The 16,076-nt window shown below is 43.1% G+C and overlaps 1 protein-coding gene across 2 annotated transcripts in view; it reads left to right on the forward strand.

Annotated features, from left to right (window-relative positions):
* LOC115478934 (probable cation-transporting ATPase 13A4) overlaps nucleotides 1–16,076 on the forward strand; it is a 115,458-nt gene that overhangs the window by 43,360 nt on the left and 56,022 nt on the right. For both annotated transcript variants that reach the window (XM_030216590.1, XM_030216591.1), the window contains exons 7-11: nucleotides 2,814–2,948; nucleotides 4,143–4,215; nucleotides 7,308–7,439; nucleotides 13,891–14,061; nucleotides 15,521–15,678. In XM_030216590.1, the coding sequence (XP_030072450.1) occupies nucleotides 2,814–2,948; nucleotides 4,143–4,215; nucleotides 7,308–7,439; nucleotides 13,891–14,061; nucleotides 15,521–15,678 (669 nt within the window). The remainder of the gene's footprint in view (nucleotides 1–2,813; nucleotides 2,949–4,142; nucleotides 4,216–7,307; nucleotides 7,440–13,890; nucleotides 14,062–15,520; nucleotides 15,679–16,076) is intronic.

The raw sequence follows: 16,076 nt of genomic DNA on the forward strand, positions 1-16,076 counted from the left end.
GCCTTCGAAAATTTCCCGCATCCTGACTTAAAAACCCGCCCAATTGTGTGGGAAACCCACAGCCCTGGCAACTTTGCCTAGCTCGGCTTTTATACTTCCTGGATCATGCCCTCCTGGCCCCACCCCTCCCTGGGGATTATGGGTTTTAAGGTGGCTCTGACACTGTGAGGGAGTATCCTTAAGGGGGAGTGGCAGCATCCTATAGACCCCCTCACAGCGTGTTAGAGGTTTTAAATATGCAAATTGATTGTACTTGCTTTACTTCATACGTTTACTCATGTTATAGTTGTTTTTGCATGCACTAACATTTTTAAGGCACATTACTGAACCAAATATGTTATAACAAATGCACATCCCCAAGAATTAAGGCTGTCATGCTGCTGGCAACGGACAAGCAGGCTAAACACAAAAATATTTCTTCAATTCCTGAGCAGATGTTAATGAAGTTTTCTGAGCTCTTACTTCGCTAATCTCACCATTTTCTATCCATGGTTTCAGAGCACCCACTTCCCTTGGGGCAATATTATAATGGCGGGTCCGATTTAAAGTTTGTAATATCTCTAGCAACTTGAATTGAAAGGACAATTTTGTATGATGAATAAAAGTTTGTATGAGGTCTATAAAATAATGAGTGGAGTTGAACGGGTAGATGTGAAGCGTCTATTCACGCTTTCCAAAAATACTAGGACTAGGGGGCATGCGATGAAGCTACAATGTACTAAATTTAAAACGAATCGGAGAAAAGTTTCTTCACTCAACATGTGATTAAACTCTGGAATTCGTTGCCAGAGAATGTGGTAAAGGCAGTTAGCTTAGCGGAGTTAAAAAAAGGTTTGGCCAGCTTCCTAAAGGAAAAGTCCATAGACCGTTATTAAATGGACTTGGGGAAATTCCACTATTTCTGGGATAAGCAGTATAAAATGTTTTGTACATTTTTGGGATCTTGCCGGGTATTTGTGACCTGGATTGGCCACTGTTGGAAACAGGATGCTGGGCTCGATGGACCTTTGGTCTTTCCCAGTATGGCAATACTTATGTACTTATGTAGAATACATTATTGTTCATCATGGAGGGACATTGAAAATGCCCTTCCGTGTCTTAATTTCGTGGAGTGTTGGACTTTTGGAGTTATTTTATGACAGCGACATATGTACCTATGTGCCTTTCCTGCCTAGCCACTCGATTATAAAATGAGTTTCCAAGAGGGAAATCTTCAAAGTTGTATATATAGTATGCAGGTAGCAGCAAAGAGCAGATTGATACAGGATATCTGTCACCAAAAAAACAGCAGAGTAATGAAGGATGTCCATCACCAGAAGCTTATTCACCACTATGGATATCCTGTATTAATCTGATCTTTGTTGCTGCAAATTTGGATCTTGTGGGTCGTTTGCCTTGCTGTTTCTTGAGACGTTCATGTAGTAAGTACAGATTGAGATCGAGATGGAGGCAGAGATCTGCAATGCTCAGATCGGTGGAGAAAACACAGACTACCACATAAAGTTAAGAGTAGAAGGAAGGCTTTAATTGCACCAAAGAAATGCTAAGTCCGACGTGGCCACCTTTCACCAGGGGCATTGACTGTCAATTGAATACAATAAAAAACTAAAATAAAACACACATCTCAAAATCGAAAACTAAATAAACGAAAATTAACATACATATCTTAAAATTCAACAAAAATATCCATAATGTATCATAGATTAAAACCTTATAGCACATGGGTCAACAAACAGAAACATGCAAAGTGAAAAAGTTCATTTTTTTGATTACTTCACATTTGCCAGTAAGAGTTCATTTTAGAGGGAAGTGTGCACTGATTTACACCCCTCTCTAGCTGTGTGCCACTGTCAGTTCCTCTGTTTCTGATATTGCTTTATCAGTTTTGATCATGTGAAACAAAACACATTCACTTTTCATGTTTCTGTTTGACTCTGCATCTCATGTTTTGCTTTATAAGGTTTTAATGTATGGTACATTATGCATGTCTTTTTTAATTTTATGATTTGCTTTTTAAAATTTTAAGATATGCATGTTAGTTATTATTTAATTCTAGCCTTGCCCTTTTAAATGTATTATATATACAAATGATAGACAGGTCTTCCACATACAAGGACTTACAAAACATCTAGATGAACTTCAAGTATCATGCAAATCCACAAGGGAACTATCTTCTTTTAAAAATAATATTTACTATGGTTATATGAAATTTACCTGTCATCATTTTCTCTGTTTCAAACCAACATAAGTTTTTTTTTTAATGTGCTGCAGAAATGGTGGTGGTTTAAATTGTGGATGAAACAACAAGGAGAACGGAAGATAACCAAGATAGACCAGATAGAAATCGCAAAGAGTACGAGCACCAAAAAATTTTTAAATATGGTGCTCTTAAAACTTTTTTTGGTGCTTTTACTCTTTGAAAATTTTTTTGGTGCTCTTACTCTTTACAAAATTTTTTTTGGTGCTCTTACTCTTTGCGATTTGTATCTGGTCTTTCTTGGTTATCTTCCGTTCTCTTTGCTGAAAGGTTTTTTGGTGCTCTTACTCTTTGCGATTTGTATCTGGTCTTTCTTGGTTATCTTCCATTCTCTTTGTTGTTTCTTGTGGTTTTTACGGGAGACTTGGACCTTCTTTTTGTTGGTTTAAATTGTGGATGGACAGAGGTGAAGGATACTTGAGTCTGTCCATTAGAGAGTTTCTCCTGTGTATTATGGTTTCTTTTTGTTGTTGTTTTATTTACGATTTTGCTTGATTTTACAGACTACAGTAACACCGAACATTTTTACGAGCTCCGTGCTATTTTGTCTCCACAGGTTATAAATCTCTTTTACATTTACCAGTTCTTCACGGTGGGCCTTTGGCTGTCTCAGGGCTATTTGGGATATTCTATCGCCATCATATTCTTGTGTACAGTTACCATTACCCTGTCTCTATATGAGCTCAGACAGGTAAGTTGTCTGTCACAAAACACGTACACTGAAAAGAATATCCATTTGTTTTTATGTTAGAATTTCATCAGTTTGGACAGTCAGGTTCATATCTGATCTGCAGGGGGCACTCAAACTTCACCAGTCGAATGAGTGTTTGCCACAGATAACAGCACAAAGGGCCTTTAAAAACGGGAAGGAACACAGTTTTTTTCATTAAAATAATCCTTTAATGGTGAACTTTGATTGAAGAAAGACCCGACACGGGCCGTGTTTCGGTGCTGCCGCACCTGCGTCAGGGGTCTCCAAAAAAATTGGCGGAACTCGTGCAACAACAGCATCATCTGACGCTGTTATTGCGCGAGTTCCGCCAATTTTTTTGGAGACCCCTGACGCAGGTGCGGCGTGTCGGGTCTTTCTTCAATCAAAGTTCACCATTAAAGGATTATTTTAATGAAAAAAACTGTGTTCCTTCCCGTTTTTAAAGGCCCTTTGTGCTCTTTCTTTTTGTTTGGTCTTTTTGTACTTGGTTCCCTCTCTTTGTTATACTATGCCACAGATAACAGTACATTTTACAGCAAAATGCAGGCCTTGAGTAGAATCTATAAGATCTAATTTTTATAAAACGGAATTTCTGGGCATGTGAAATGATAGTGCGTTATGTAGAGAATCTAGGGAGTAAGGTGGAAAGGCTCTTCCAAACGACCAAGGGAGACAACAGTTCAAGGAGGTGATCTTTATTGAAATAATTCGAATGACTCGACACAGCTGCTGTGTTTCGGCGCCAAAGCACCTGCCTCAGGAGTCTTGTGGTGTTTGTTGTGTAATGGTAAAACAATATTTTCAAGATCACATTCAACCATAAGCGAATAAAGTTTCTCCAAAATATGGGACAACACATAAAACTTCTGTCAGCCAAAGCTTAAGGTTGAATGTGATTACACAACGAACACCATAAGACTCCTGAGGCAGGCGCTTTGGCGCCAAAACACAGCAGCTGTGTCAAGTCGTTCAAATTGTTTCAATAAAGATCACCTCCTTGAACTGTTGTCTCCTTTGGTCTTTTGGAAGAGCCTTCCCTGGATTCTCTTTCGCTAACGTTCGTAGGGACTGATCGTTCTTCCACTCTGTGTGGTTGTCTCCCTTTCCCAGTGCATTATGTATAACAATATGAATAATTTAATGTACAGCTCACATTTTCATCTTCATTCACAGCAATCTGTAAAACTTCATAAACTAGTTGAAGCCCATAACAATGTGAAGGTCACTGTGTGCAGAAGAAATGGAGGTGAGTTGTTTCTGGAGCATGGAGGTGGAGTAACGGGTTAAACTGAGGGAAGAGGAAGTCAGTTGAACATGGGAGGAGGGGGAGGAGCTAAATTTGGACTGAGATGGGATGTAAGTGGAAAGGAAAACACTTGGGAGCAAAGACTATTAATTTGTGCCTTATGGGGTCATTTTCAAATAACTGGGTTCCTCTTACACAAATTAACGTGGAGGAGCATTTTTGATATGACGTCTAAGTCCGACTTTGGACGTTTTGCAAAAACATCCAAAATCTGAATAAGAAAGAAGGTTATTTTCAAAAAAGAAAAACATCTGTCTTGCTGCACGTCCATTTCCTGCAGGAAGGTGAGACTTCCATTTAACCCCAAACGCCGGCCCCCTTTTGCCACGGCTTGGTAAAAGGGGCCCTAAATTTCTGAAAAGGAGCAGGAATTTCACAGAAATTGGGGAGCATGTGGAACAGTTTGCTGGAAGCAAAGGACCAGCTCTGTGGATGCCAGTGGGTGCTAAGCACCCCCCCCCCCCCAGTCTTGAGCAAATTCCTTCACTGTGTCCTAGGAGGGGTAATTTGCATTGTGTTTGGCAACCCCAATTATTTTGAAATATTGGTACCTGTGGCTAGAGGATGTGATAACTGAAATAAACATTGGGGATGGTGTCTGCATTCACAATGAAATATAACTGTTCTTTAGGGTTGAAGTTATCCAATTGGCCTACCATTAAAATGAATTATTTTACCAGTAACTGATGCTATTTTAGCATAAGTTCCATTTTATGCAATGACACCTAGTTACTAATAACTGGGTTAACGGTAAGATAATATGCCTTAATGATAGCCCATGTTGATAACTTTCCCCTTAATTAAAGAAAAAAGAACTGTCTCTAGAAATTGGAATCACTACTATACATCATTAAAGTGATCAAAGTATAGGACAATCAAGCCATTGTGACATCACAGATGAGGTTGGATCTTAGGCATTGGTGGAATGAGGCATTATGACATCACAATATCAACTCTGGTTACCTTAGACTGAAACTTTTTCACACTAAGGGGTGAAATTATTAGCATTTTCTACTGTTAAGATGTGTTTATTTTACCATTAACTCATACTGTTTTAACCCAGGTCCCATTTTATGCAACGAGACCCAGTTATTAATAGCTGGGGATAAACGTAAAATAATACTTCTTAATGATGGCCCACACTGATAACTGTCCTCTTAAGGCGGATACAACAACACATGGGCAATGCAGCCTAGATTAACTCTTGTGGGAATGAGATAATGTTGTGAACAGGTTGGAGGGTTGTTTGCTTTCTAGAGCCTTTTGTTATCAATTGTTTTCTGCTTGATACCCACTGCAGCTCCTTGTGACTCTGGGCAAGTCACTTAACCCTCCATTGCTCCAAGTACAAAAATAAGTACCTGTATGCAATATGTAAACTGCTTTGATTGTAACCACAGAAAGGTGGTATATCAAGTCCCATTTCCCTTTCCCTTATGACATCACAATATCAGAAGTGAGCCAAGTATTGGGCAATCAAGCCATTGTGACATCACTGATGAGGTTGGCTCTTATTGGTGGAATGAGTGGAGGAGTAGCCTAGTGGTTAGTGCAGTGGACTTTGATCCTGGGGAACTGAGTTCAATTCCCACTGCAGCTCCTTGTGATTCTGGGCAAGTCACTTAACCCTCCATTGCTCCAAGTACAAAAATAAGTACCTGCATGCAATATGTAAAATGCTTTGATTGTAACCACAGAAAGGTGGTATATCAAGTCCCATCCCCTTTCCCTTTGTATCAGTGGCGTAGCTACATGGGGCCAGGGGGGCCGGGGCCCCCCGTAGATTTGGCCCTGGACCCCCCTGCTGATGACCCGCCTGACCCCCCTCCCGCCGCCAACCCACCGTTGCCTGCCTTTGCTGGTGGGGGACCCCAAACCCTGCCAGCCGAGGTCCTCTTCTTCTCGCAAAAGGCTTCCTTCTGTTTCTGACGTCCACGTACAATGTGCAGGACATCAGACTCACAGAAGGAAGCCTTTTTGTGAAAAGAAGAAGATCTCAGCTGGCGGGGGTTGTGGTCTCCCGCCAGCAAAGGTAGGCCATGGCGGGTTGGCGGCGGGGGGGGGGGGGGGTCGAGAGGGTCGGCGGTGGGAGGGGGGCAAAATCAGCAATGGCGAGGGGGGTCGGCGGCGGGGGGGGCAAAGTCGGCAATGGTGGGGGGGTCAGCGGCACCAAGGGGGGGGGCTAAAATGTGCCCCCTCACCTTGGGCTCTGGACCCCCCTCCTGCTGAAGTCTGGCTACACCCCTTGCTTTGTATGTGTACGCATTATTCGAAAGAAATGCCAGATTACATAGCATGTATTTGAAAGGGAGTGTACACAGGAAGGGCTCCAACTTACACACATAACTTACAGAATACTTATACATACATTAGTTTTCTAAATAAATGCAGGTTACTGCATCTTGTGGCTATTTGACATAACTTGCATCAGCAAGTCATAAGGAGAAGCGTCATCAAACAATACTAATACGATTATTCTGGGGAGTTAATCAATAGAATAAAATAAAAAATAGAAAAGAAAAATAAGATGATACCTTTTTTATTGGACTAATTTAATACATTTTGTGATTAGCTTTCAAAGGTAGCCCTTCTTCGTCAGATCAGAAATAAGCAAATGTTGATAAATAACATTATATAGAAGTGAAACATCAAAGCATTTCAGTGACAGTCTAACAGGATGAGGGTGGGATGGGTTAGGTGAGAGACAGGGGGAGCTGGCTGGATGAGGGACAGGGAGATATGCATTGTGATAAGAGGGTGACAAAGCAGTACAATTTTATGGTTTAGAATGGGCTAGAAAACCCAGATCTTTGTTAAGTCCTGTTTGGTGGGTGTCAAAATATTTACTCATTCTGACTTCAAAGGTCTTAGGTTCCTGGATTGTCTTAAAGTTTCTTTTTAGTATTCTCACCCTAAAATCATTGGTACAATGTTCTGGTTTTGTAAAGCACTGCCCCACAGAGGTGACATCCTGGTTGGTACTGGGGAGTTGAAATTGGAATGAAATGCGTATCGTTCATATTTCCCAACAGAATATAGTGAGCTGGAGTCTCGCCATCTGGTCCCCGGAGATGTCATCATTTTGAAGGGAGAGAAGTTCTTCTTATCATGCGATGCCATATTAATTAACGGGGTCTGCATTTTAAACGAAGGCATGCTGACAGGTATCGTGTCCTATGTCCTTCTGCTGCTGTTATAAAAGGAGTGACAGCTCTTGTTCTGTGCTTCACGGATGCTGACTGCTGTTCATTCCCAGGATTCAGAACATTTCCAGGACTGACATCCAATCTTGCACGTGATTTGGAGTCTGTTGTATTCAGCACACAGCAGAAAGTGTCTTGTGTAATCACGCTATTCAAACTAGTTTCAATGCAGAGAAATGAGAGGGCTGCTTTACCATATGGTCTTTCATATATTGCTTATTTTCCTCTTGTGGTCTAATATATAAGGCCCATATTAACTAAAGAGGCAATTTTAGAAGGCTTTTCTGTGATTTGCATCTGCAAATACTGGTCATTATATATGTATTTAAAGGGGTGGTGGGATCAACAAATCGCTACAGTATCTATATATATAAAACTCACCCTCAACGTTCTATTGGCTGCTGACGTCACTGAAGCCAAGGTTCGTATGTTCAAAGCTCTGAAGCCTCGAAAATCACAGTCTCTGGGCCCCGCCCTCGCGTCAAACGTTATGACGTTGAGGGCGGAGGCGGAGCAATTCACCCACATCGACGACGGGTGGGGGTGGGGGGGGCCACAGGAAAGCCTTGCTAGCGCCCGTTTCATTGGCTCCAGAAACGGGCCTTTTTTTTACTAGTATATAAATAATTGAATCCCCCCCCCAAAAAATTATATATGATAGACTAAAGCCTGAAATTCTTACTTCAAAGACTTTTATAAAGAAGGAAAAAACGGCCTCAAAGAGCTCAAAGATACAATGTATATACAGAGCTAAACGGATCCAAAAGATCCTCTCTTCATCATTGGCCATAAAAAAACCTTCTAGAATGGAGTACTATCCACAAAAATACTTTTTAATTAAGCGTGGTATTCAGATTAATGAATCTATTCTAAAGTACCTCCATTAAAATGACTCTGTCTTCCTAATCTATTCACAATATAACCCATAATCGTATTGTAAGAAACTGTATTTCCATCATTCACAATGTATTGTAAGCCACACTGAGCCCGCAAATAGGTGGGAAAACGTGGGATACAAATGCAATTAAATAAATAAATAAATAAAAATAAATAAATAATCTCAGCTACCATCTGGTGAGCATAAATGAAAAAGACACTTATCTTGGTTCACGTGCCGATTGACTTTTCCTATGCCCGTGCCTGTTTAGTGGGTCTTAGTACAGCTGGTTCACTGCTCTCTATATCTGCAGTCTTCGCCCTACTGCCCCAAGCTGACGGCGGCCAGCGTTTCGCGCTGCTGCATCAGGGTCTTAGAGGCAGGGTTCTGCTTTGCACTGCCTCTAAGACCGCCGTACAGCAAGCTTAATGTGTTTGCTCCTAGGCAGTGCAAAGCAGAACCCTGCCTCTAAGACCCTGATGCAGCAGATGCCCATATTTTATGTCCAGAATTTAGATGTCCATATTGCATGGACATCCAAATCTCAATTTTCTAAAGGTAGGATATGGATGCCTAAAACTGATGTATGTGCATATGCAAGGGGGTGTGGTCTGGGTGTGTTTTGGATGGGGCTAGGGAGGGGCCATAATAAGGATGTCCAAAAAGATGGATGTCTATATTTAGACCTGGTACTTGGGATGACCAGATAAGAACATAAGAATAGCCATATTGATTCAGACCAATGGTCCATCTAGCCTAGTATCCTGTTTCCAGCAGTGGCCAATCCAGGTGACAAGTACCTGGCAAAAACTCAAATAGTAGCAACATTCCATGCGACCAATCCTAGGGTGAGCAGTGGCTTTCCAGTTTCTATCTCAATAGTGGACTTTTCCTCCAGGAATGTGTCCAAATCTTTTTTAAACCCAGATGCGCTTAGCCACTATTACCACATCCTCTGGCAACGAGTTCTACATGAGCTCCAGCGCTTAGCTATTTTTTGAGTGAAAAAATATTTCCTCCTATTTGTTTTAAAAGTATTTCCATGTAACTTCATTGAGTGTCTCCTAGTCTTTGTACTTTTGGAACAAGTAAAAAATCAATGCACTTCTACTCATTCTATATACTCAGGATTTTTTACAACATCCGTAAAATCCGCCCCTTTCTTTCCGAGCACTCTACCAAAACCCTCATCCACACCCTTGTCACCTCTCGTTTAGACTACTGCAATCTGCTTCTTGCTGGCCTCCCACTTAGTCACCTCTCCCCTCTCCAGTCGGTTCAAAACTCTGCTGCCCGTCTCATCTTCCGCCAGGGTCGCTTTACTCATACTACCCCTCTCCTCAAGACCCTTCACTGGCTCCCTATCCGTTTTCGCATCCTGTTCAAACTTCTTCTACTAACCTATAAATGTACTCACTCTGCTGCTCCCCAGTATCTCTCCACACTCGTCCTTCCCTACACCCCTTCCCGTGCACTCCGCTCCATGGATAAATCCTTCTTATCTGTTCCCTTCTCCACTACTACCAACTCCAGACTTCGCGCCTTCTGTCTCGCTGCACCCTACGCCTGGAATAAACTTCCTGAGCCCCTACGTCTTGCCCCATCCTTGGCCACCTTTAAATCTAGACTGAAAGCCCACCTCTTTAACATTGCTTTTGACTTGTAACCACTTGTAACCACTCGCCTCCACCTACCCTCCTCTCTTCCTTCCCATTCACATTAATTGATTTGATTTGCTTACTTTATTTATTTTTTGTCTATTAGATTGTAAGCTCTTTGAGCAGGGACTGTCTTTCTTCTATGTTTGTGCAGCGCTGCGTATGCCTTGTAGCGCTATAGAAATGCTAAATAGTAGTAATTTTATAGATCTCAATCATACCCTCCCCTCGGCTGTTTCTTTTCCATATTGAAGAGCCCTAACCTCTTTAGCCTTTCCTCATATGAGAGGAGTTCCATCCCCTCTGTCATTTTGGTCTCTCTTCTTTGAACCTTTTCTACTTCCGCTATATCTTTTTAGAGATACAGTGACCAGAATTGAACGCAGTACTCAAGGTGAGGTTGCACCATGGCATGATATAGAGATATTATAGTATTTTTAGTCTTATTTACCAACCCTTTCCTAATAATTCCTAGCATCCTGTTTGATTTTTTGGCCTCCACCACACACTGGGCAGAAGATTTTCGTGCATTGTCTACGACACCCAGAGCTTTTTCTTGTTTGCTGACTCCCAAAGTGGACCCTAGAATGGGGTACCAATGATTACAGAAAGCAGCTCTCCTCTGGAGGAAGTAAGGGAAGTCTCCGTAGGTCATTTTCTGTCCCTGGATGGCTCACAAATGAAAAATGAGAAGAACGAGAAAATTACAAACAGTGGAATTTGAACCTATGACATAGTAACATAGTAACATAGTAGATGACGGCAGAAAAAGACCTGCACGGTCCATCCAGTCTGCCCAACAAGATAACTCATATTTGCTACTTTTTGTGTATACCCTACTTTGATTTGTACCTGTGCTCTTCAGGGCACAGACCGTATAAGTCTGCCCAGCACTATCCCCGCCTCCCAACCACCAGCCCCACCTCCCAACCACTGGCTCTGGCACAGACCGTATAAGTCTGTCCAGCACTATCCCCGCCTCCCAACCACCAGTCCCGCTTCCCACCACCAGCTCTGGCACAGACCGTACAAGTCTGCCCAGCACTATTCCCACCTCCAACCACCAGCCCCGCCTCCCGATCTTGACTAAGCTCCTGAGGATCCATTCCTTCGGCACAGGATTCCTTTATGCTTATCCCACGCATGTTTGAATTCCGTTACCGTTTTCATTTCCACCACCTCCCGCGGGAGGGCATTCCAAGCATCCACTACTCTCTCCGTGAAAAAAATACTTCCTGACATTTTTCTTCAGTCTGCCCCCCTTCAATCTCATTTCATGTCCTCTCGTTCTACCATCTTCCCATCTCCGGACCTTTGCTTCTCTGCTCTAGTTTGCTGTTGGCTTCTTTAACCATTCGATTACTCCTCTACATAGATGTCCGTGTTGCCATTTTATAATATGGATATTGCTATGTAGCCACAAAGACGTCCATGTCCCTGTTCATAGATTGGACATTTCAGTTTGTTCATGCTGGATGTAGCCAGCCCATTTCTCATGCATTTTTCAACAGATTGTATGTTGGCAGATCCTGTTCTATAACGCATGAGAAATGGACGTCCATATTCTGAGCGCAATGTCTTGTCTAAAATTCTTCTCCATGTCAGTGCAGGGGTTAACAAGCTAATTAGTGTCAATAATTTGGGACTAATTGGCACCAATTTGAATTTGCACGCACGTCTTGCTACGTGCCCAAATCCCATAGCATGCAACCCAAAAGGGGGCATGGGGTGTTCCTAAAATTTGCACGCAGCATTATAGAACAGTGAGGTCGTGTGCCCAATTTAGGAGCTGGGAATTAAACCTGGTTTCAGCAGGCATAAGTCCTGGCACCCAAATTTGGGCCCTGAAATTGGCACTCAATGCTATTCTACAACGGGTGCTCATCTTTAAGTGCCGATTTATTTTTTGGCACCAATTATTCAGCACCGTTTACTGAATCTACCCCTACACGTGTATTTGGCGTCTACCAGTTGGTGTCCACTTTACAGAATTAGTCCCATCCTGCCTTCACAGCAGCAAGAAGTGGAGATGCATCAAAGGCTCCTTTATGTTCAAACCAGAGCATGAGTCACTCTGCAAGAATTGTTAGTACCACACCCGGAATGTCCTAGTAAGTATTCTGTGTTGAATCAGAGGAACCTGATGTCTGGAAGCCACAGAGCTAAGAGAAGGCACGTGCCTAGAAATTGATAATGGAACAAGCCTTCAAGGAATGGGAAGAAGAACTGCCAGTACAATGCAGGCGTGCAAAAAGCCATTAACCTTTGCGATGAAATGAATGAGAACTGTGAAGGAAAGCAACGTTGCAGAAGTTCATCAAAGCTTACGGACAACTCAGAGAAAGCGTTGGACAGGCTAAAGGATGAGTGATGTGTGCAGAAACATTATGAAATCACCAGGCTCTGGCAAGAACGAGAGAGCAAGGATTAGTGCTACCCCATTCCTCCACTACCGGTGCGTGTGTGGACTTCTAAGAATTTTTCTTACGCTGGTTGTTCTCAATCCCCTTTTGGCTTCCAAACTAAGAACTGTTTTGTTACTAATTAGATCTGTCAATAATAAAGGGTAGGATCTGCTCTTCTTGCATGGTTTTGGAACATATGTTTTGAAAAGTTCAGTAACAATGGAAGAATAGCCTAGTGGTTAGTGCAGCGGACGTTGATCCTGGGGGACTGTTTGATTCCCACTGCAGCTTCTTTTGACTCCTTAATCCTCCATTGCCCCAGGTATAAATAAGTGCCTTTATATAATATGTAAACTGCTTTGAATGTCATTGCAAATAGTTGCAGAACCCACAAAAAGTGGTATAAGTCCCATTTCCCTTTCCCTAGTTGAGGTTCTACATGGAATGTTGCCATTATTTGAGATTCTAGATGGACTGTTGCCAGTGGAGGAGTAGCCTAGTGGTTAGTGCAGTGGACTTTGATCCTGGGGAACTGGGTCCAATTCCCACTGCAGCTCCTTGTGACTCTGGGCAGGTCACTTAACCCTCCATTGCCCCTGGTACAAAATAAGTACCTGAATATATGTAAACCACTTTGAATGTGGTTGCAAAAACCTCAGAAAGGCAGTATATCAAGTCCCATTTCCCTTATGACATCACAATATCAGAAGTGAGCCAAGTATCGGGCAATCTAGCCATTGTGACATCACTGATGAGGTTGGCTCTTATTGGTGGAATGAGTGGAGGAGTAGCCTAGTGGTTAGTGCAGGGGACTTTGATCCTGGGGAACTGAGTTTGATTCCCACTGCAGCTCCTTCTGATTCTGGGCAAGTCACTTAACCTCCATTGCCCCTGGTACAAAATAAGTAGCTGAATATACTATGTAAACTGCTTTGAATGTAGCTGCGAAAACCACAGAAAGGCGGTATATCAAATTGTACTTCTCATTCCCTATTTGAGATTCTACATGGAATGTTGCTATTATTTGAGATTTGAAATTCTAGAGAGACTGTTGCCAGTGGAGGAGTAGCCTAGTGGTTAGTGCAGTAGACTTTGATTCTAAGGAACTGGGCTCGATTCCCACTGCAGCTCCTTGTGACTCTGGGCAAATCACTTAACCCACCATTACCCCTGCCTTGAATGTAATTACAAAAAGGCAGTATATCAAGTCCCATTCCCTTTCCCCCTCATGCTAGAACTTTGCCTTTGGCACAATATAGTTTTTTTATTTTTGTTTCGACTTGCTGATAGACAAATTAGCTTTAGTTACATGGGTTTAGTAAGTGAAGAGCTCTGCTGTTTCAGGTGACTGAATGCTAGGTTTATGTTGCTCCGAGAGGTCTAATTGCTGTAATTATCTTTACCAAAAAAGACCAGGCCGAAGGGATTTCAATATATTCTGATAACATGACTTTCTCATGAATTTCTTTAAGGCGAATGCATTCCAGTGACAAAGACCTCGCTGCCCAGCCTTGATAAGACCATGCCCTGGAAAAAGTTCAGTGGGGAAGATTACAAAAGACATGTTCTGTTCTGTGGAACCGAGGTTATACGCACCGAGGCCTCTGCTCAGGGTCCTGTAAGGGCTGTTGTGCTGCGAACAGGTTAGTAATTTCACCTGCATTTTGCTTTTCTAAGTCAGATAAAATCAAACTTATTTCCTGCTCTTCCCGAAGAGTAAGGCCAGATAAAAACAGCTATAAATGTAAGGACCCCAAGGGGTTTATTTACTGAACTGCATAAACTTTTTAAACTCTGGGGCCCTTTTACAAAGGCTAGGGTTACCATATTTGGTCCCCCCAAAAGGAGGACACATGCCCCGCCCCACCCCACCATCCGCCCCCTCCCTTTCACACCCTCGCTCCACCCCCTTTCACACCCTCACACCGCCTCCTGTCACACACCCCATCACCCCCTCCCCTCCCCGTCACCCCCCTTCCCTTACCTTACTCTACTGCCCATTTTTAAAATTTTTGCCGAAAATGGACATGCGGCAAAATGAACATCGCCACACGTCCATTTTGGGTCTGAGACCTTACCACCAGCCATTGACCTAGTGGTAAGATCTGACACGGCTATGAGTTACATAAGCTAAATGGGGCCCACGCCTAATTTACATGCATAACTTAATTGAGTAACGAGCCAATGAGCACCGATAACTGGGTGATAACCAATTACCAGCTCTAATTGGCAATAATTAGGATTTATGCATATACCAAATTCTATAATGATGTGTGTGCAAATCCTAACACACATATATATTTGGGGCATAGATGGGGCGTTCTCAGATGTTATGTGCGTTGTTATAGAATATAGCCAAACTGGGCCTAACCTAGGCGCTGACATTTAAGCCTGCTCGTACCAGGTCTAATTGCAGGCGCCTACAGTTAGGCACGGTTTATGCCTAAGCATCCTATATAATAATTTGCACCTCCAACGTTCCATCGCTGTCTGGCTGCCTGGGTTCGTAACATCGCAAGACGTCAGCCAGCCTCCAGCGTTCCATTCCCCCTCACTGCCTCGCCCTCACGTCAAAATGTAATGACGTCAGAAGGCGGAACAGTGAGAGGGAAGGGAACGCTGGAGGCGAGCTGACGTCAGGATGTTAACAACGGAAGGGAAGCCAGCCAGGCCAGCCAGAAAACGATGAGGTACAAAGGAAGAGAGAATAGCGAGGGGAGGGCAGGGCAGAGCAGAGCAGAATCGATGGACATGGATGGGATGGGATGGGAGGAGAGGACAGGAGAAAAGAGAATCGCGGGACACAGATGGGAGGGCAGGAAAGAGGAGAATCGCTGGACATGGATGGGAGGGGAGGGCAGGGGAGAGACAAAAATCGCTTACAAGAGAGCCTTTCTAGGGCCCGTTTCATTGTTGAGGAAACGGGCTTGGTTCCACTAGTGATTCTATAAAGGACACACATACTCTTATAGAATATACCCCTTACTTCCTAAAGGTTTTCTTATGTCTGGCCCCTATGGCAGAAAGGACTTTTAAATTGCTTAAGCATATTTTTAAAGCTATCATTCATAAATGTTCTGTGGTTTCTTTGAATCACTGTAGGGTTCAATACAACCAAAGGTGATATGGTGAGGTCTATCCTCTATCCCAAACCCGTTCACTTCAAACTGCACAGGGACGTTAAGAGGTTCTTCATGTTTCTGGCATTCCTAGCATTAATTGGAATCGTCTATTCAACAGCCATCTTTGCAATGCGTGGGGTAAGTGATTTTTCACTCCAAGGGTCGCAAGTCAACGTTCAGTGGAAGCTGTGTGGGAATTCACTGAGCATGTTCTAATTGGCAGGAGTGTTGCAATGGTTTCAGCTGTGTGAGATAGCTGTAGCACACCCAGCTGTTATGTGGATGACAGTCCTGCACAGTTTCCAGGTGGGGCCTCACCAACGACTTGTACAGGGGCATCAACACCTCCTTTCTTCTGCTGGTTACACCTCTCTCTATACAGTCTAGCATCCTTCTGGCTATAGCCTTGTCACACTGTTTCGTCACCTTCAGATCCTCAAATGCTATCACCCCAAGATCCCTCTCCCTGTCTGTACAGAGCCGGTAGTGGGAGGCGGGGCAGGAGGTTGGGAGGCGGGGATAGTGCGGGGCAGACT

Source organism: Microcaecilia unicolor, chromosome 10 (genome assembly GCF_901765095.1).
Source record: "Microcaecilia unicolor chromosome 10, aMicUni1.1, whole genome shotgun sequence".
In the NCBI taxonomy this organism is placed as follows: Eukaryota; Metazoa; Chordata; class Amphibia; order Gymnophiona; family Siphonopidae; genus Microcaecilia; species Microcaecilia unicolor.